General features: G+C 35.9%; 1 protein-coding gene across 3 annotated transcripts in view; it reads right to left on the reverse strand.

Moving 5' to 3' along the window:
* The window catches only part of GRAMD1C (GRAM domain containing 1C), a 104,954-nt gene that overhangs the window by 58,038 nt on the left and 23,636 nt on the right, over window positions 1–23,280 (reverse strand). For all 3 annotated transcript variants that reach the window (XM_047792147.1, XM_047792128.1, XM_047792138.1), the window contains exons 3-6: window positions 20,472–20,556; window positions 11,327–11,430; window positions 10,651–10,746; window positions 3,238–3,318 (exon numbers count right to left, since the gene is read on the reverse strand). In XM_047792147.1, coding sequence (XP_047648103.1) covers window positions 3,238–3,318; window positions 10,651–10,746; window positions 11,327–11,430; window positions 20,472–20,556 — 366 coding nt within the window. The remainder of the gene's footprint in view (window positions 1–3,237; window positions 3,319–10,650; window positions 10,747–11,326; window positions 11,431–20,471; window positions 20,557–23,280) is intronic.

The following is a 23,280-nucleotide window of genomic DNA, read 5'->3' on the forward strand; positions in this document are numbered from 1 at the left end:
AGGATTCTTATGGGGGTGTACTGAATGTGCAAATCAACTTGGGGATTATTGCCATCTTAACAATATTAAATCTTCCAATCTATGAACATGAGATTCTTTTCATTTACCCAAGTCTCCTTTAATTTCTTTCAGTGTACATGTCTTATACTTCTCTTAAATTTATTCCCAAGTATTTTATTCTTTTTTGATGTTATCGTAAATGAATTTTTTAAAAATTTCACTTTCAGACTGTTTATTGTGAATGTACAGAAATACAACTGATTTGTGTATTCTGATCATATATTCTTTAATCTTGCTGAACTTATCTGTTGTGTCTAGCACATTTTTATTGTCTTTCCTAGGACTACATATACACAAAAACACATCATCTGCTAATGGATATAATTTCATTTCTTCATTTTTAATCTGGATGTCTTTTACTTATTTTTCTTGCCTAATTTCCTTGGCTAGAACCTTCAATACAATGTTGAATAGAAATGGCAAGAAAGGACATTCTTTCTTGATCCTGGCCTTAAGAATGAAGCCTTAATCCTTCATCAAGTTTATCATGTTGATATTTCCTCCTGAACATAGCTTATTTTGCTTTTTTCACTATAAAAGAATGTTGGATTTTGTCAAATATTTTTTTCTATACTGACTTAGATGATCATGTTTTTTGTCCTCTAGTCTACTACAGTGTATTCCATTGATTCGTTTTCATATGTTGAATAATATTGTATAAATCATGGCATGTAATCTTTCTATATGTTGCTGATTTTGGTTTGCTAATATTTTGTTGAGAATTTCTGTATCTACATTCATAATACAATGAACATAAATAATGATCTGTAGTTTTCTTGTGCTGTTCTTTGGTTTTCGTATCAAGATAAGACTGGCTTTATAGAATGAGTTGGGAAGTATGTGCTCCTCTTTTATTTTTCGGAATACTTTGTGAAAGATTGGGGTTAACTTGGCAGAATTCACCAGTGAAGCCATCTGGGCCTGAGCTTTTCTCCATAGGCAGATTTTTGATTAATAATTCAATCTCTTTCCTTGTTATAGGTCTATTCAGATTTTCTATTTCTTCTTGAGTCAGTTCAATAGTTTGTATTTTTAAGGTATCTGTCCATTTCATTTAGGTTAACTAGTTTTTTGGCATTCAACAGTTCATAGTATGAACATTTTATTTTTGTAAAGTCAGTAGCAATGTTACCACTTTCAATTCTGAATGTAATAATTTTTAATTTTCTCCCTTTTTGTCTTGGTAAACTTGGCTAAAGGTTTATCAGCTTTGCTGATTTTTTTCAAATTAGAACCTTTTTTTTTTTTTTTGCTTTTTTAGGGCCACACCCATGGCATGTGGAAGTTCCCAGGCTAGAGGTTGAATTGGAGCTATAGATGCTGGCCTTCACCACAGACACAACAACTTGGATCCAAGCCACGTTTGTGACCTACACCACAGCTCATGGCAATGCCAGATCCTCAACCTACTGAGTGTGGCCAGGGACTGAACCTGCATCCTCACGGATCCTAGTCAGACTTGTTTCCACTGCACCACAACGGGAACTCCAAATCAGAACTTTTGGGTCTACTGATTAACATTATTTTTTTATCTTTATTTCATTAATTTATGTTCTAAACTTTATCTCCTTGCTTCTATTTGCTTTGAGTTTAATTTCCTCTCTTTTTTCTAATTCATAAGGCAGAAAGTTAGGTTATTGATTTGATTTAAATATTGGTGTTTATAGTTATAAATTCTCCTCTAAATACTGCTTTTGCTGTATCTCACAAGTTTTGATGTTGTGTTTTTGTTTTCATTTAACTCAAAGTATTTTCTAATTTCCCTCTCTGATTATTTCACCCACTGGCTTTCTAGGAGTGTTCTGCTTATATCCACTTTTTTTGTGAATTTCCCAAATTTCCTTCTCTTACCGAATTCTAATTTCATTCCATTGTGATCAGAATATACTTTTTTTATTTCAATCCTTTTGAATGTATTAAGGCTTGCCTTATGAGCTTGTGTGTGGTCTGTTCTGGAGAATGTTCCATGTACATTTGAGAATGATATGTATTTTGTTTTGAGTGGAATGTTCCATAGATTCTTTTGGTTCTTATTAGTTTATAGTTTTGTTCAACTCTTCTATTTCATTGTTGGATCTTCTGTCTGGTTCTATTAAACATCATTTAAAGAGGGGCACTGAAATCTCCAACTATTAAGTTGAATTGTCTATTTTCCTCTTCAATTCTGCCAGTCTTTGTTCCAAATATTTTATTTTTTTTATGTTTATGTAGTGATTTATTTCTCTTCCATATATATTAGAGTTCTCTTATTAGGTGCATAAAAGTCTATAATTATTATGAATTACATACAGATTGACTCTTCTATTATTATAAAATATTCTCCCTTGTCTCTAGTAATTTTTGTCTTTAAGCCTAGTTTGCCTGATGTTACTATAGTCACTTCTGCTCTCTTTTGATTATTATTTATATAGTATATCTTTTTCCATCCTTTTACTTTCCGTTTCCATCTTTAAGTCTCACGTGTCCTTATTGACAGCATATAGTTGGATCATGTTTTTTCATCTATCTCTGCCCTCTGTTTCAAGTGTTTAATCACTTATATTTAACATTTTAATGTACTTTCTGCCATTTTACTGTTTGATTTTTGTGTCTTAGGTCTTTTTTTGTCCCTCCATTCCTCCATTACTGCCATCTTATATGTTAAATAGATATTTCTAGTGTGCATTTCCATTCCCTTTATGTTTCTTTTAATATATTTTTATTTATTTATTTATTTGCTTTATAGGGCCTCACCCGCTGCATATAGAAGTTACCAGGATAGGGGTCAAATCAGAACTATAGGTGCTGACCTATGCCACAGCCACAGCAACACAGGATCCAGGTCATGTTTGTGAACTACACCAGAGCTCACGGCAATGCCAGATCCCCAACCCACTGAGTTAGGGATCGAACCCGCACCCTCATGGATACTAATCAGATTAGTTTCTACTGCACCACAATGGGAACTCCTTCTTTTATTATATTTTCCGTTATTTTTCTTGGCAGTTAACATGGGGACTGCAATTAACATCTTAACATGGATTTTGTTTTGCTTCAGATTTCGTCTTGGAATTTGAAAAATCTGGTCACAATCAACTCCAAAAAATAAAAAGGAGCTTGCAACTCACAAACACTGTTTAGGTACACACTGAGAGGTTGCTATTGTAACAAGCACCTGCCTTCGGTATGAACACTTACCTTGTCTAAGAGTACGTTCTGCCACAACCTAAAGATGCTGAGGTAACTTCTATCCCTGGCACCGAAAGATGTGAAGAAAAACTGAAAAGACAAACAGGAAATTTTAGTGTCATTGAAAAAAAGGGAAAAGTATCTCTCACAATGGTCTGCAGCCACTTGCTATGGTCAAACCAAACTAGTAGGTCACCACTGTCTACTTTTTTTTTTTTTAATAAATTTTACCGGAGTATTGCCAACTTACAAAGTTGTATTAGTTTTAAGTATACAGCAAAGTAAATCAGTTATATCCTCTGCCTACCTTATATTCTATTTTTGTTAAACTTTTTGTCACAATAGAAGAAAAACAAGTAATTGGTGCATAAACAGAATCTTTTAAAATTGTACTGTATAACCAATGCAATTTTATCAATATTCACTAGAGAAAGAAGCTTGAAATGAGTACCTATTTATGTTCATTGTAATTTAACTTTTAAAGTCAATCTAAATAAACTTAGGAGAAAAGTAAAGTTTTATTTATGCTGAACTTTGCAAAGAGATATGCTTTGATGGCCATTTGCGACTAATATATGCAAAGAATAAGAAAAAAGGGAGTTCCCATTGTGGCTCAACGGGTTAAAAACCCAACTAGTATCCATGAGGATGCAGGTCGGATTCTGGGCCTCGCTCAGTGGGTTAAGGATACAGTGTTGCCTCAAGCCACAACATATGTCATAGATGAGGCTTGAATGTTGCTGTGGCTATGGCACAGGCTGGCAGCTGCAGCTCTCATTCAACCCTTAGCCTAGGAACTTCCATTTCCTGCAGGTGCAGCCCTAAAGAGAAAAATAAAAAAAATGCAAGTAGATTTCCGAAATAGATTTATTTTAAGGATCCTAATTTTAAATTATATCATCTTTCATAGTCTTCTAAAAAAAATCCAGAAATACCAAATCTCAACTAATTATAGATATAAAACACCCATGTCAATACTAAATTTTGCTTTGAATGTTATAGAAGGAAAATAGCATGTTTCAACTCATAATTCCATGTTTGCTTTTATCCCTATCTCTTCCTCTGCATGTAACTGATTTTTGCAAAGTCACATCTTAAAATAGGCTTTTATGAGAAAATATGCCAAGTGGCAGCACTAAATACAGAATCTCAGTATATCATCTCTTCTGATCCCCTAGTTAGTGACTTTTCATGATTGATTGGTTATTTTTAGGAATGAGAAAGCTCAGTTCCATGTTTGACTTCTTAAATAAAATGACAAACAATAATATTTGGGGTGTTTATATTTTTCATAGAAAGATTTTAAAGTAATATTTTCCAATTAATAAATTGAAACCTTGCTTACATAACATTCTTCAAACAGCAAAACTTTTTATAACAGGGATATATCTAGGCACTCTTCCAAACACAATTACATACATAAAATGTGACCTAATGATCACTACTTACTACCCCCCATCTCCTTTTCTTAGACCACATTGTTTTTTATTTTTTTGTATTTTAATAACCTCATGGCCCTTGTGTGTACATATACAGATAAGGAAAAACTCCTAGTCCATCTCTTTTTCATCATGGTCTTATGCTTACTAATTCCCACTTCTTAAACTAAATACCTTGTTATCAACTTTATCCACTCTTGTATATAATCACCACATTCTTAACCCATTAATACTCCCATCTTTCTGGGTAATCCATGTAAATTACCATCTTATTTTATTCCTTGTCAGATATCCAACTTCAAAAACTTATTAATAAATCTTTTTTTTTCTTTTTGTCTTTTTACCTTTTCTAGGGCCGCTCTCGTGGCATATGGAGGTTCCCAGGCTAGGGGTCTAATCAGAGCTGCAGCAGCCACCGGCCTACACCAGAGCCACAGCAATGCAGGATCCAAGCCGCATCTGTGACCTACACCACAGCTCACAGCAATGCTGGATCGTTAACCCACTGAGCAAGGGTAGGGACCGAACCTGCAACCTCATGGTTCCTAGTTGTGTTCGTTAACCACTGCGCCATAACAGGAACTCCAAAAACTTATTAACAAATCTTGCTTCAATACTAACCTTAATTTGGGAGGAGTTCTGGATAATGATATCTCTCAGCTGCTGGGGAGAACTGAAAACAACTAAAAGTACCATGATTACCCTTCCCTTAGTCACAGAATATATGGAAGGGATAAATATTTAGTAGTATAGTTTCTTTTTCCTCTATGATGATGGAAAAAAGAGATCACTGAATCAATATAGTGAAGTAATTAGGAACAAAGTCTCTCCAATTAAACCACTGGGTTCATATCCTGGCTCAACCACTTAATTCTACCACCCTGAGTCGCTTTCCTTTTCCTTAGTTTCCTCATCTACAGAGTGAGAATAATTACAGGAGTCAATTTTTGTGAGAATGAAATGAGAAAATATATGTAAAAAACTTAATAGTGTCTAGAACAAGTATGTTCAGCAAATGCTAGTTGTTATCATTAAAATTAAATTGCTTAACCCTGAAATTCCATTTCCTGTGTGAGAAAAGGTCACACATGAGCTTAAGAAAACATAGTCAGACTGTTCACTGCAGCACTATTTGTAATAAAACAATGGAAATGAATTAAGGGTCAATGAAACTGTGGTAAATCCATTCTCTGAAATATTATGAGTGCTTTAATAAACAAAGATAGTCCAATCTACATGTGCTAACCTGTGACTCCAAGAGATAATGTTACATTCTTCTTTAAGAAAGAAGAACTAAAGAACAACACATATAAGATAGCATTTACTTTAAAAACAAAGCAGGAGATCCTTGGTGGTTCAGTGGGTTAAGGATCCAGCATTGTCAGCTCGGGTTGCTTCCTCTGGTATAGGTTCAGTCCCCTGGCCCCAGAACTTCAGCATGCCACAGGTATGGCAAAAAAAAAAAAAAAAAAAAAAGTTAAAGGAAAAGCAAAACGATATGTTTATGTATATGCATACATATACGTAAATACAAAGGAAGAATGTCTGAAAGGTCTGAAAAGATATATATTAAACTAATAACTGTTTGCCTATAAAAAAGCAACGGGATTAGGGATTATAGGCATGGAAGGAAAACATTAGTTTTATAATTGTTTGATGTTTTTGTTAAACAATGCAATGTATACATATTGACAAAAATTTAATTAACAATCAAGCTAGATCAATTATACTGCAAAAAATATTAAATTAAAAAAAATAAGCTAAGAGAAGAAGAATTTCATTTGAGCCAAATTAAGGGTTATAAACCAAGAGACAGTCTTCCAGAAAGCTCAGAGAACTGCTCCCCTGGTCAGGAGTTAAGAGATTCAGTTAGACAAAGAGTTATGTATCATATTCACAAGTTAACATTAGACATGAAGTTCATTAGAAGTGTTTGGTGAGGTGTGCATATCACACAGAATAAGCATTTAGGTCATTGTCACCCCCTGCATGGGATAGAAAAAGAAATATTCATCTTAAAATTACAATGCTGGGGGAGTTTCCACTGTGGCACAGCAGAAACAAATCCTTGGCCTTGCTCAGTGGGTTAAGGATACGGTGTTACCATGAGCTGTGGTGTAGGTCACAGACACAGCTCATATCTAGCTGTGGCTGTGGCACAGGCTGGCAGCTGCAGCTCCGATTCTACCCTTAGCCTTGCAACCTCCATATGCCATGGGTACGGCCCTAAAACAAAAGAAAAATTACAATGCTGGTGTCTGAAGAATGGACCATTCTTCTCAAAGACTGATTATATCCTTCTGATTGAGGAGGTATGGTTAATGTGTAATGCAGATGCACACTGCACACTGGGAAAGGCCCATTCCAAATGGGGGTGTGCTGGTGTGTGTCATGTGTGTTTCAATTATGACTTAGTTGGGTTGTCCTGCCATAGAGAAATTTATGCTTTTTCCTCATCATATATATTAATTATAAAATGAAGTTATTTCCTGAATAGTTCAGCCCTAGAGCTACTAGAGGAACAGAGAAAGTAGCATCCACAGCAGAGGAGCTGCAGTAGCCCAAAGCAGGGTATCAGAACCAGAAAAGAATGAGGAGATTGTCCACATAGAAGGGTTGCCCTGTGTGGAGTGTCAGAGCCCAAGAGGATAAGAAGTGCTTCCACATATGGGGGTGGTCTGGAGCCTGGTGTGGAAATAAGAAACGAGTGAGGGGCTCAAGTCAGAGCCCCAGGAGGGAGACCATGGAGAGGGGTAGACTGGTGTGGGGTCCAAGCCTAAGTACGGTGAACAGTATGGCCACGCAAAGGGCAGCTGACGAGGGCACAGAAGAGCAGGAGATGGTGAGGGTGAAACAGGGTGAAGAATCAACGAGCGTGGTTCTGTGCGGGGAGCCAGGGCCTGAGCTTGCCAGAAAGGAGGCCACACACAATGACATGGTGGTATGGAATGTCTGAGCACAAGCAGGGAACGGAGGGTGCCCCTGTGGAGGGGGACCTGGAGCAGGGTAAAGTGAACACAGGGAAGGTATTTGGCATGGGGTGTCAGCCCAGGGAGAGTGAGGAGAGCTTTTATGGGATGAGAGCCCCTATGTGATGGTAAGCTAGGCAGCAGCCTGACTCAAAGTATCAGAAACCAAGTGTGGGGAAGGGGCAGCTGAGGAGATGAAGATGGGTTACATACGGGTCGACTGATTCAAGTAAATATATTAAGGATAATAGGAGCCTAGTTTCTCTCAGGGAAGAGCTACAAATACAAAAGGAAAAAAACAAAACTGAACTCTACGGTGTTAGACTGGAATTAGAGGTATTAGTGTGAACTAGTGACTTATTCATAGACACTAAATAAATATAGATGTATAAGTGGGAATATATGTGTGTGTGTGTTATGTGTATGGGTGCGTGATTTATATACACTTTGTATACCCCCTTGCTCTGCCCGATTAGAGGCAGAGGCTCAAACGGTGATACCCCAAATGGCAATGAACACACTGGCTTCTAAGTATCAGTCTCCCCTTAAAGAAGCCAAGACTCCTTGGAGAAATGGCTGAGGCAAGGAAAGCTTGTAACATCTTGTGCAAAAAGCAAGGAAATGCTCAAACAATGCTGGGAACACTCAAAAGGACACCAAAACCAGCTTGATGAGGTTCCCATTGGCCAAACTTGGGACAATTTGAGCAGCAATATAAATGATAGCAATGGATTATAATTCATTGATTAAAATAAGAAACCATGAGGTCACACTGATATAAGCAAATAACTGAATAGATTTGGTAAGGACCAGTATATATACAAAGTTTCAAAGTAGCTTACCACTAAACATTATTATTATTATTATTTTTTTTTTTTTTTTCCATTTCTTGGGCTGCTCTCGCGGCATATGGAAGTTCCCAGGCTAGGCCTCGAATTGGAGCTGTAGCCGCTGGCCTACGCCAGAGCCACAACAACTCGGGATTGAGCCTCATCTGTGACCCACACCACCGTTCATGGCAATGCCGGATCCCTAACCTACTGAGCAAGGCCAGGTATCAAACCCACAACCTCATGGTTCCTAGTCGGATTCGCTAACCACTGAGCCACGACAGGAACTCCCTACCACTAAACATTATTACAAAGGAAAATAGACTAACTTTACAGTAAAGTATGGCAGACACCACCTTATTCAAGTGATCAAAGAGATTATCACCAATAATGATAGAAATGAAATCATGTACCATGTGATAGTATGCAATGGAAAGAACAGTTATATCTGCCAAAATTGCATAACCTAGACTCAATCACAAGAAAATATCAGGAATCACCATCGTGGCTCAGCAGAAACGAATTTGATTAGTATCCATGAGTACATAGGTTTGATTCCTGGCCTCACTCAGTAGGTTAAGGATCTGGCATTGCCATGAGCTGTGGTGTAGGTGGCAGACGGGGCTTGGATCCTGTGTTGCTGTGGCTGTGGTGTAGGCTGGCAGCTGCAGCTCTGCTTCAACCCCAAGCCTGGGAACTTCCATGTGCCATGAGTGCAGCCCTAAAAAGACTAAAAAAAAAAAAGAAAAAAGAAAAAGAAAATATTAAACACAATTGAGAGAGATCCTACAAAATAACTGGCCTGTAATCTTTAGAAATGTCAATGGCACAAAAGATCAGGAAAAACTAAGAGGCTCATCTAGAATAAGGATAAAGAGCATGACAACTAAACATAATATTTATTTCTGAACTGGTTATTGGGATAACCAAGGAAACTTAAGGGGGTTTGAGGATTGAGCAGTGATAATGATCACTTTAATTTCTTAAATTTCATGGTCATATTGAGGTTATACAGGAGACTGTCTTTGTTGGAAACATTCTGTGATGTCTAGGGTGATGAGGCTTCAGAGTGACAACTTATTCTCAAATGGTTCAAAGGAGGAAAACTCTTTGTACAGAACCTGGAAGTGTTCTGTAGGGATAAGATTGTTTAATAATAAAACTGAAAGTGCATGTGAAAGAACCCCCACAAGATTAAAAAGTATCACTACAATGACTCAAGTTCGTGTTTCTCTCCCCACCCACCATAGCTCTCTTTTCTCTTTCATTTCCTTCCTTCTCTTCTCCCTTTCTTCCTTCTTCTCCTTCATTCCCTTCCATACTTTCCTTTTTTTTCTCTCCATCCCTTATTTCTTTTTCTTTCTCAGCACTATGCTTCTAATGTCACATACAGAGCCCTTATCAATTTTCCAGGTAGTAGAGAAAATTTCTTCCTACCAAGAAATGATGGATATTGTAGGTGGATGATGAAATTGACCACAGTTAAGAAAACTGCTACTCTAAAAAAGATCACAATGATTGTGTTTACTTATACATTACCAAATCTTCTCAACAGAAACGTTGGTTTTTATTAGTTGATATAGTGTAGCTATTAAGAATTTAGAAATAATGAAGTATTTTGGTATTAGGGTATTTAGAAATAATAAGAATATTTTGCTTGTGCTTAACCTACTTACCTCTTATAATGAAGATATGAAGAATATAGGAGAAAAGCTCTATAAACCATAAACTACAAAAAAGTGTTAGCAGTCATTTAAAGTTAATCACTACTTAGAGTTCCCATCCATGAGGATGCAAGTTTGATCCCTGGCCTCGCTCAATGGGTTAAGGATCTGGTGTTGCCGTGAGCTGTGGTGTTGGTTGCAGACGCTGCTTGGATCGGGCATTGCTGTGGTTGCGGTATAGGCCAGGAGTTGTAGCTCCAATTTGACCCCTAGCCTAGGAAACTCCATATGCCTTGGGTGCGGCTCTAAACAAACAAACAAACAAACAAAGACAAAAAAATAATAATAATAAACTTAATCACTACGAAGTAAGTATACAGAAATCTAGTATTGCACATAATGTGTATTTATTAGATATTCCTAACTCTAAGAAGAATTGCCTATATGTCCAACTCTGTTGATCAGTATGATGTAGATTTTCCAGATTATGTAACAAGGCAAAGGTAGAAATGTTTTTTACCTTTTCACCCTCTGTAACGATCTGGATGGCATTTGGGATGAGTCGAGCGGTTTTCTCCTTGGTCATGAAGGTTATGTTCTTTAAAGCAATAGAAATCTAAACACACAAAAAAGAATGAAAAATTGCTAAACAGATTTCTCAGAGACATAAACAACACAAAACACCAAGTATTACATCAATCTATTCCAGAATATTCATGGGAAAAACCTCAAAGAGTTAATAAAACACATGCTTGCATTCTCTGAGAAAAACACAGTAAACAGATATTCTTCCCTTTAGATTTCCTCCATCAACTCCTATACCTAATATTACAATAAAGTGTGAAAAGACACATGGGTGTTTGTGTTCCACATTAACATGCAACACAAATACACAAACAAAAATCATACTGTCTGTCACATAAGACATGATTTTTGGCAGCCAAATGGAGGTATGTTCATGCTTTTTTCAATATGAAATCTCTCTTCCTAACCGTATTAAATATGTACAATTGGAGCTCAAAGTATTAAGAAAAATATATTACACACGTACACCACACAGAGAAATATTTAGATATATACAAGTATAAATATATGCAAACTTACTTTGAAATCTTAAGTGCATTGTTTTTAGAACTGTATTCATTTCTATCTATGCAATTATTTGCATCAGCAAATCAAATAAAAATATATCTTACTGTAGTTTCCCATCTGAAGATGTTGCTATAGAAACATAGCCAGTTTTCTGAAAGGTATAGTCGTCCCTGAAGCAAAATGTCCCTCTGAAGAGCACAAGCATAATCTAGATACACAAAAAATAAGGAAGAGATTATTCACACAAAAAAAATGTGAATGCGGTAACTTCATAAATCTTATACTACTTTAACACATGAGAAGTCATCACTTTGTTCATAAGTTCATTCATTCATTCACTTATTCATATACTTTGGGCACCATACACCAGATATTTTGCTAGTCACTTGGTCTACCAGAAATAGACCTTGCCCTTATGGAGCACTGTCTAGAGAAGGCATATAGTAAACAAGTAAGTACATAAATAAGTATAACAAGGAGTTCCCACTGTGGCACAGTGGGTTAAGAATCTGACTACAGTGGCTTGGGTTGCTGCATAGGCTCGAGTTTGATCCCCAGCCCAGTGTAGTGTGTTAAGGATCCAGCATTGCTATAGCTGCAACACAGGTCACAGCTGCAGCTCAGATTTAAATCCCTGGCCCAGGAACTTCCACATGCTGCAGATGTGGCAAAAAAAAAAAAAATACACACACACACACACATATATATATATATATATATATAAAATCAAAGTGTGGAGAAAGCTGAGAGAATATAAGGGTTATGCAGGTATGGGGGAATGGGGCAGGGAGAGTATATTTGGAAAAGTTTTTCAGAAAAAGTAATTTTTAAACTGAGGCCTAAAGATCAATAAAGGGTCAGCTGGACTATGAGGGAATGGCATGTGCAAACATCCCAAAGTAGAAAAAAACAGCACCTTTGAGCAACTATACAGAGATAGCTCTCTCACTAGAGAAGCTAGATCATATAAGGTGACACAGGCCATGGCAGACTGCGGACTTTACGAAAAGCCATCAATGAGGTTTAAGTTGAAGGGACATGATCAGACGTATATCATTAAAGACCACTTTATTCACACTGTGAAAATGGATTCAGATAAATCACTTGGAAACCCAGGGGGAAACTGACTGTGACTCAGCCCAGGAGGGGACAGTACTAGAGAAAGAAGTAGTTAGATTCAGAGATATCTAAGGGGTAGTACTGATGAGGAATTGGTAATGATTTAGATGTTGGATGAGGGTTAGGGAAGGAGCAAGGATGACTAAAAATTACATACATTTTAAGTTTAGTTTCAAATTTGATCCTCTCTACCTTAGCACTAAAGTCCAGCAAAATCAAGAGTGCTCTGATAAATGCCACTGCCTACCAACAAATTAATACCATGCCTCTAAGACTAAGACCTGGCTCTGTGGCTAATGTAAATAGCATTGCTAAATTATTAATAGTAGAAGATATAAAGAGCTGCTGTGAGGAGATTTAATTTAACTTATAAATTTTAAAGCTATATAAAGTGATTAGCAATTTTAAGAAAAAATTATTGAGGTTATGAACCTCAAAATATTTAAATTTGGTCATGTTAAATTTCTAAGCCAATACTAAAAATTGAAAAAGGAATTCAGTCTTTCACAAAGCTTCCTTCAGCACAACAATACTGAGATGTCAGCAAACAAACAAAAAAATCCTAGTAAATAATTAAGCAGATTAAGTTACTTATTTACTAGCATGCGGCTCTAAAACCGGAACTGGGCTAAAGGTCACCTTGAGGTATCATGAAATTTTGACCTAAACCACTGGGACATTTCATTAATTTGATGCTTCTCAAACATCAGATCAGAAATACCTGGAAGATTTATTAGAACACATATTGCTAGCCCCCTCTTCCCCTGATTCCTGATTAAATATGTCTGTGCTGGGGAGAGTCTGCATGTCTAGCAAGGTTTTAGGTGATGCCAACATTGCTAGTTTCTGGACCATACTTGGAGAACCACTGCACTATTTTACATTAACTATAATGAAAGCTATAATAACCAACTAGATCATTTAAACTGAAGACTATTTGATATAGATTAACATATTTTTCCCCTAAGGTTTTTAAAAAACATTCTCCCTAAAACAGGTATGTTTTACTATAATAAACTTAGACATTACTAAAGGTGATTGTTTGTAAAATGGCCTCCTAGTAATATGTCCTAGGCAAGAAATGGAAAAAATTTTTTCTGAAAAGCAAAGGGATTTTACTTTTTTTTGGGAGGGGGGCCAATTTCCCTACTGATAAACAAACATGTACCACATCGATACACAGCACTACAGAAGGCAATGTTCTACCTGTCTTGGATCAGATTAACAATCTGATTCATTAAGTATTAAATAAGAAAATAATGTTTGTCAAAAACTGTTTTTTTGATTTTATAACTTTATAGTTGGTTATTGGAAAGTTAGAATAAAATTAAGGAAATTAACCAAGCAACATAGGTCACTTTGATGAATGTATTAACAGCAACTTACTAGTTATTACATGATCAATTTCAGCACAACTGAATGGCTCCACCTCTTAAATAAGATCTATTTTACTAACTATAACAAGGGAAATATATACAAAGTGTTATGGGAACATAGATGGGGTACATCAGCACCATATGCTTCTGGAGTAAGCATGCATAATAAGTAGTATATTACATATTTAAATGAACAAGTTGTCCTACTTAATTTTACAGAAGAATTTAGGCATTTCTACATAAGGGAGGTGATGATGAATTAAGAGAATGTGTTTTTAAACTATCATGTCAGAAAATACACATCCCAAAGTATTTTTTTCTAGCAGCAATCATCTTTGGAATAGATGTTGATACTGCTTATGAAAGACTCTTTGGAACATTTTTAGGATTGCTTTCAGTTTTAGTACCTAAACTACAAAAGATAACCACTCTCAGTTTTTAGACTTTACATTGGGTTTGGTTTTTTGGTATTTTTTTTTTCTTGTTTGCTTTTTACTTGATAAAATCATAAGAGTAAATGAAATTAGTGAAGAAAAAAATTAATTTTCTATAGTGAAAAAGGGAAAGAGACTCCCCTTCTCTCTTTTTGAACATTTTCTTTAGAAAACTTGTAAATTCTTTCTCTGTACCTTTGTTAAAAAAGCAAAACGAGCCTCTTGTCAATTTTATAGCTTAGGAATGTTTTCTCCAGGACCTGGGAGCCATCTCTTTCAAATATAAACATCAAGGAAGATAAGACCCCCATTTCTCAGTTTCTGTGAGGTGGTAGGAGCCTAACTTAGGTGAGCATTTTGCTCCAAGTTGCAAAACTAACTCCTATCATACAGAAGTGAGATTATTTTTCCCTTGGATAAAGCCAGCTAGCTAACACAGTCACCCTAATTACCAGGTGAATATGGGATGAACTGATGAGACATATGGAGCTGTCAAGTCCTCTTACTAGAGGACTAGTTATCGTTTCTCTTTAGAACATGTGTAATGATTATATCTGCCTGCCTGTATAAAAGGGTGGATTTCTTTCTGCCTTCACAAGCTCTTTTGCTGACTGCCTGTGAGGCACACCATATTCCAGTTTAATGCTTATTCAATAATAAAACAAAGTATTTTCTTTCTCTTTTACTTTTGTAGAATTTTCTAGGTTAGTAGGATATTTTGTTTTTATATTTCCCCAACACAACATTTTCCAGCATGAAAATCTACCTTATTCATTTAATCAGAGAAGTTAAAAATATTTTTAGCAATGACATCACTGAAAAAAGTATATGTTCTCCCAAGCTAAATATATTCAAAGAGACAAACATATTTAGAAGTATAAGTATCGTTATTTTAGTACAAAATTAGTACAAAGAACTTCTGGTCCAAGTTGACATGTGTTTACTTCCTTTTCTTCTCCAAAATTCCTTCGAAGTGACAGGGAAGATATATAAAAGATATTTAATTCAAACACTGCTGAGAGTGGGTATAAAAGGTACTTAGCCAACTACAAGTTGTGATAAATTTTTAGAAGACAGAAAGTGGATACGAATGGATAAGCCAGTGTGAAGAAAGCCTCAGCTTAAAAAATATATATAAGAGAAGGTTGAAGTAGAAATAACAGCCATTCTTCCCTATGTCAACCCAGAGCGATTCCACACTCAGATTCAGCAGGTACAGAGAGGGACAGTTAGAAGAGGGACAGATACTGGGGAGTTCTCTGTAGCAGAAGTTCACCACTCACCCACAACCTCCAAAACAGGGAAGTTCCCATAGTTTTGTAGCCTCATCATCATTTGCTGTTGTCAGTTATTTTTGTTTTATTTATTTATTTATTTATTTAAGATGGCCTCATCTGTGGCATATGGAAGTTTCTAGGCCAGCTACTAAACTAAGCCACAGCTGCGACCTACACACCGGATCCTTTAACCCACTGTGCCAGCCTGGGGCTCATACCCGCTCCTCTGCAGAGGACCTGAGCCACTGCAGTCAGATTCTTAACAAACTGCACCACAGCAAACACCTCATTTTTAATTTTAGCATTGTTAGGTATATTGTTTATTTCATTGTTTTTAATTTGCATTTTCCTATGATAAATCATAGTAATTTTTATATGCTTATTTGCCATCCATATATATCCTTTGATAAAGAGTCTGCCCATTTTTTAATTGGGTTGTTTGTGCTGTTACCATTAACTTTTAAGAAGAGTTTCTATTCTGGATGGAAGTATTTGTTTGTTTTTTAACCAGATATGTGATTAACAACTATTTTCTGTTTGTGGACTTGTATTTTCACTCTATAAAATGTGTCTTTTGCATAGCAAAAGATTTTACTTTTGATGAAGTACTGTTTATCAATCCTTTTCTTATATGACTCATGCATTTGGTGTTGCATCTAAGAATTCACCATAAAAAAATAAATAAAAATTCATCATTAAATCCAAGTTTGCGGAGATTTTCTCTGGAACCACCCACATGTTTTCTTCTAGAAACCCTACAGTTTTACATTTTACATTTAGTTCTATGATCCATTTTGAGATAAAATCTATATAAAGTATGAGGTATGCAACAAGGTTTGTTTTCCTGCATTACATAAATCTAATTGTTCCAGCAGCACGTGTTGAAAAGACTAACTTTTCTCCATTGAATTGCCTTTCAACATTTGTCAAAAATCAGTTCACGATATTTATATGAATTTAACATTTGAGGTTTTTTTCTGTTCCATTTATTTAAATGTCTATCCTGTGGCAAATCTCAGATTGTCTGGACTACTGCAGATTCATAATAAGTCTTAAAATTGAGTAATGTGTGTCTTTCAATTTTGTTCTTTTTCAGAACTATTTTGGCTACTCTAATTCCATTGCTTTTCCACATAAATTTTAGAATCAGTTTGTTTCCTCGTCTATGAAAAAGCTTTCTGGGATTTTTCACCTGAGAGAATTAAGACCTTAACCATACTGAGTCTTCCAATCTATAAACATTTCTTTAGACTTCTTTTGTCAATGTGTTATGGTTGTCATCATATAGAGTCTGCATAATGTTAGATTTATACCTAAGTACTTCATTATTGGGAAGTTCTGATGTAAACAGTATTTTTAAATTTTCAATTCCAATTGTTCATTGCTAGTATATATAAATATAATTCTTTCTTTTACCTTTAATTGACCTTTAATCCTGAAACCTTACTAAATTCACTCATTAAGCCTAAATTTTTTTTAGATTATCTGAGATTTTCTACACAAGTAACCATATTTATCAAAAATAAAGTTAGTTTTTTTTCTTTTCTCCTAATCTATACAGAACATTTTATTCTTTTATTTCCTTTTCAAGTCTATTTCACTTATTGCTTACAACTTCTAGCATAATACTGAGTAGAAGTTATGAGAGAGGATATCTTTGCCTTCTTTCTAATTTCAGGTGGAAGGCATTCACTGTCTCATCATTAAGTACGATGTTAGCTGTATGTTTTTCATAGTTAGCTTCTAAGAAGGTTGAAGAGGCTCTATCCCTCACTTGCTGAAAGAATTAGTATGAGCAAATTTTAAATTATGTCAAATACTTTCCCTGCATCTATTGAGCTAAGCACATGGTTTTTCACATTTTGTCTAAGATAATAAATTATATTTTTTTTCTTTAGTGTTGAACCAGCCTTGCATTCTTAGAATGAACCTCACTTGATCATAATCCATAATTCCTTTTATAACTTGTTGAATCTCATTTGCTAATATTTTATTTCAACTTTTCATTTCTATGTTCATGACAGATATTTTTTCTTAGAATGTTTCTGTCTGGTTTTGGTATTTTGGTAATACTAATCTCATAAAATGAGTTAGGAGGAGTTCCCATCATGGCAAACTCAGTGGAAACGAATCTCACTAGCATCCATGAGGACACAGGTTCAATCCCTGGCGTCGCTTAACGGGTTAAGGATACGTGTTACCATGAGCTGTGGTTTAGGTCACAGACATGGCTCAGATCTGGCATTGCTGTGGCCATGGCATAGGCCTTCTGTACCTTGTTAAAACTGTTCATATGATCCTGAATCATAGTAATCTTCTTATATGTCTGCTCTCCCACCTAACTCCAAGTTCCTCAGAAACAGCATGGTGTCTGGCACATACTGAGTGGTAGTAAATAGTTACTGAACTAAAGAACAATATTTTGGATTTGAAATGACATTGAATTGCTTTTAAAAATGAAAGCTAAGGAGTTTCCACTGTGGTATAGCAGATTAAAAATCCAACTGCAGTGGCTCAGGTTTCCGTGGAGGCATGGGTTCAATCCTCAGCCCAGTGCACTGGGTTAAAGGATCCAGCATTACCGCACTTGCAGCATAGGTCACAGCTGCAGCTTGGATTCAATCCCTGGCCCAGAAATTTCCATATGCTGCAGAAGTGGCCATTAAGAAATTTTAACAAAGAAAGTTTAAATTAAATTTTGGATTCTCTGTTTCAAAAGACAGTGATCTAACATGTGGTTAAATCTAAGAACTTAAAAGCCATTTTTACAGAATGATCCCAATTACATATTCTAATTTCTATAGATATATGTGTTGTTGACATTATTTCTGAATAATACAATTATAGGTAGTTTTAGATTTCTACTTTGTACATGTTTGTATTTTCCAAATTTTATACAATGAATAAGTTCTAACACTGAGTAAATAATACAAAAATGTCGATTTTTGAAAGCAATATACATAATGAAGGACATCTAGAAAGACATCTACAAAGTATTAACCAAAATTATATATTGGTGGTAGGCTCACCAATGATTTTTAATTTTTTCTTTATACTTTTCTGTATGGTTTCAATGCTTTATAGCAAGTATATATAACTGTATTATGAGATTAACTTCTTTTAAGAAAGCAATGATGAGTATAAAATGTTTTATAAAGGTATCCATGAAAAGTATTTGATTTCAAGTGACAAACTGGCAAGACACATTTGCAACATACATGAAAAATATCTAATTTTTAACATCTAACAAGCTATTACAAACCAAGAAAAAGACAAATAACCACTAGAAAAATGAAAAAAGTTTATGAAGAGAAAGGTTCACAGTAAAAGAAATACAAATGATTCATAGATGTTCAACCTCTCTAATGATTAAAGAGCTGTCCATTTAAATACAACTTCTACCTAACATATTTTGCTAAAGCCAAGTTCCTGAGGTGTGGCACCACGGGTACTTACATACACCGTTGTTGAGAATGAAAGCTGCTTTAGCCTTTTTGGAGGATAACCTGGCAGTACTGTAAATCTTTTATTTATTTATTTTGATTTTGATTTTTTCACCACACCCAGGGCATAAGGAAGTTCCCAAGCCAGGGTCTGAACCCTTGTCACAGCAGCAACCAGAAACACTGCGGTAACAATCCCAGATCCTTAACCTACTGAGCCATAAGAGAATTCCAGTGTAAACATTTTAAATGCTCATTGCCTTCTTGTCACAATTCCACTTCATGGAATTTTTCTACAGCGCATGTGGCACATATGTGCCAAAACAAAATGTACAAGAAGGTTTAATGTAACATTAGCGGTAACAGTAAAAGACAGGAAACAATCAAAATGTCAATCTATAGGGGATTTATTAAATTATGGTACAAAATTCACTCAGTTGACTGCTTGGCAGCCATTAAAAGAATGAAATGGATCCATAAGTAACACTAATAGAAAAAGCTCTGAACAAGATTAAAAACAGTAAGCACAGTATGCCCCATTTAAGTTCTGTGAGGAGTATACGTATATTCACTTTGACAGGCATACAGAAAATCTCTGGACATATACATAAGAAAATGCTAAAAGTGGTTATCACCCAGGAAGAAGGTTAGAGTGGTCTCGGTTGGAAGGACCCTTCGCTTTTCACCGTATGCTCTTTTATCATTAGACTGTATTAATTTCCAGTCTTTTAAAAAGTTGTTTTAATTCACTGTTACAATATTCAAAGAACTGAACTGAACTCTCTAGAAATTCAGTTACATTGAATTGAATATTGACCAATAGCACCAGAAATCGGAGAGATTTCCATGGCTAAATAGTTTAAATGAAATATATACTAAAACTAAAACCTAGATCTGCATTTTGATGGTAAAGAATTTATATTATGCATATATCAAAATATAAAGCACTTTTGAAAAGTACTATGATTAAATTTTTCCTCTTAAGTCCTATTTCCAAAAATCTACCTGAGAGACTAGATGAATAACAAAAAGGCCTAGAAAATGTTATAAAATTTGTTCTGTTAAGGAGTAACTTTTTTGAGGAAAGGTAATATATACTGAACATCGACTTAAATTTTCCCAAAAACACCATATGAAACTAGTACCAGAAGAAACTAACAAATCATTTCCTCTTAGGTCTACTTTCTTAGTGAGTATAAGCTGAGCCTTAAATAACATGAGTTTGAACTGTGTGGGTCTACTTATATGTGATTTATTTTTAATACTTGTACTCAAGTACTACACAATCTGTGGTTGGTTGAATCTATAGATGCAGAACTGGGGAAACAGAGGAACAGCGGATGCGAGGGCTGACTATAAGTCATATGTGGATTTTTGACTGTGCAGTCAGCACTTCTAACCCCTGCAGGGTTTAAGGGTCAACTGTACTTCATATTTCAGAAATCAATCCCCCCTGAATCATACCTTAGTCTTACATTGACTAATTACAGATGATGAGATGCTGCTTATCTTGAAAAATAGTTTCTGTTGAGCATAAAGGCCTTCACTCATCAGTTCTATTTTGATGAGGTAGTAAAATTTTTTTTGTAACTTTTTTTACCTGCTATCAGCTTCTCTGTATCAGGTAGATGTGTGAACTGTTTTTTATACTCTTCATTCCTATCTTTATAGGTGGAACTTGAAATCTGCAACAACAAAAAGATTTTCTGTTTAATTATAATCTTAAATGAACGGAATTGCAGTGTCCTCGTGGGGCAGAGGAAACGAATCTGACTAGGAACCATGAGGTTTCGGGTTCGATCCCTGGCCTCACTCAGTGGCTTAAGGATCTGGCATTGCCGTGAGCTGCAGTGTAGGTCGCAGACGTGGCTCAGATCTGGCGTTGCTGTGGTTCTGGTGTGGGCTGGCGGCTACAGCTCTGATTAGACCCCTAGCCTGGGAATCTCCATATGCCACAGGAGAGGCCCTAAAAAGACAAAAAGAAAAAAAATGGACTTTAAAATCATACACTTTTATGCAGTATTTTATGTCTTCATATGAAAAACCACATAAATAAACATTTCAGAAAGATCAAAAGGAAGCAAAAGATGCTTCCAGGATGATAGGGTGAGGAGTCTGGCAAAACTCTTCTCTAAAATCAAATACATAAATCAACTATAATAGAAAAAAAAATAAAAATCATTTTTAAAAATTAAAATAAAATAAAATTTTATATAAAATATAAAATAAAAATATATTAAAATAAAATAAAATAAACTGTCAAAAACAATCATCTCAAATGACTGGAAACCCACTAAGCCCATAACAACAAATTGAGAAGTATTTCTTCAAGAAAATCAACTGAACCTGGGTCTGAACATTAAAAGTTTGTAGCACTGTTTCCTGGGCCTGTTCCCATTACTCTTCCTCCCCAACCAGTTAAGTTGGTACAGCAGTTCTAGAAAGGTAGAATAGGCCATGAAAACTAGCAGTTATGCTGATAGAGAGGGGCTGAGTTGATTCAGAGTGAAAAACATAAAACCTCTTCCAGGAGCTCCCAGTGTAGCTCAGCAGAAACAAATTTGACTAGCATCTATGAGGTTGCAGGTTCGATCCATGGTCTCACTCAGTAGGTTAAGGATCCAGCATTGCCATGAGCTGTGGTGTAGGTCAAAGATGTGGCCTGGATCCCAAGTTGCTGTGGCTGTGGTGTAGGCCAGCAGCTATAGCTCCAATTCCACCCCTAACCTGGGAACTTCCATATGCTACAAGTGCGGCCCTAAAAAAAAAGAAAAAAGAAAAAAAAAAAGGAAGAAAACCTCCCCCAGAAGTAAAAGGAAAAATTCTGAAGCTATCCAACTGAGTTTGAGGTTGAAGTCCCAATAAGGATAAGAAACAAGCAGACTGTCAGATTAGCAGGAGGCTTAACAGAGATCTTGGAGAAGAGACAGCCATAGATGAAAATGATAACTCTCCATGTGCTCTCAGATAAACAGAGACATATGCAAAGAGATTGGAGAAATCCACACATTCTCCACACATTCGTGGATGGAGATACAAAAAGTCTCAGACAAACTTGAAAAGGACCTGAACTTTGACTACATTACCCAATCTACACACAGATATGCTAACAGAATGGAAAAGCCTTACTGGTTCTCTGTATTTTAGCACAATTTCTGACCACTCATTGGCTGATATAAGGACTAGCACAAGAAAACAACCTTAAAAATCAAACAATAGCAGTAACAATAAGTTAAGTAAAGGCATTCACTTCCACATACCACAAAACAAACATATTTCACAGATTCACTCTAGGCAAGTTACTAAAAAATCAGCAATGACAAGCTTTGTGGGCAGGAAGGAAAGAATGAGAATCCACAGCTGCTATAATATATTATTTAAATTGTCTAATTTTCAAAAAACTTATGAAAGATGAAAATAGGAAAATGTGACTCATACTAAGAAAGGAAAAAAGCGGGAGTTCCCGTTGTGGCGCAGTGGTTAACGAATCCGACTAGGAACCATGAGGTTGCGAGTTCGGTCCCTGCCCTTGCTCAGTGGGTTAACGATCCGGCGTTGCCGTGAGCTGTGGTGTAGGTTGCAGACGTGGCTCGGATCCTGCGTTGCTGTGGCTCTGGCGTAGGCCGGTGGCTACAGCTCCAATTCGACCCCTAGCCTGGGAAACCTCCACATGCCGCAGGCTCGGCCCAAGAAATAGCAAAAAGACAAAAAAAAAAAAAAGAAAAGAAAAAAGCAAGCAATAGAGTCTTTCATAGTTTTCAGATATTGGATTTAGCAAAGACATCAAAGCAATTATTAAAAATATTTTCAGAGAACTAATGAGAACAATGCTTAAAGAATTATGGAAAAGTACGACAACAATGATTCGACAGGTAAAGAATGTCAACAAATAGATTTTTTTAATTAAAAAAGAGAAAACAGTCATTCTAGAGGTGAAAACTATAATCACCAAAATAAACTAGAGGGGTTCAACAGAAGATTGAAAATGGCAGAGAACGAATCAGTGAGCTAAAGATAATTAAAACTTACCCTATTTGAAGAACAGAAACAAAAAAAGTTCAAAGAAAATGAACAAGAAACTCAGAGACCTGTGTGAAAACACTAAGTGAATCAAAATACATGGAAGTAATGGGAGTATCAGAAGGAAAAGGTAAGAACTTCCCATTGTGGCTCACCAGTAACAAACCCAAGTAGTATCCATGAGGATGCAGGTTTCATCCCTGGCCTCACTCAATGGGTTAATGACTCGGCATTGCCATCGTGAACTACAGTGTAGGTCACAGAGGTGGCTCAGATCTGGTGTTGCTGTGGCTGTGGTGTAGGCAGGCAGCTGCAGCTCCAATCGAACCCCTAGCCTGGGAATATCATATGCCAAAGATGCAGCGATAAAAAGAAAAAAGAAGAAGAAG

Source organism: Phacochoerus africanus, chromosome 1 (assembly GCF_016906955.1).
Source record: "Phacochoerus africanus isolate WHEZ1 chromosome 1, ROS_Pafr_v1, whole genome shotgun sequence".
In the NCBI taxonomy this organism is placed as follows: Eukaryota; Metazoa; Chordata; class Mammalia; order Artiodactyla; family Suidae; genus Phacochoerus; species Phacochoerus africanus.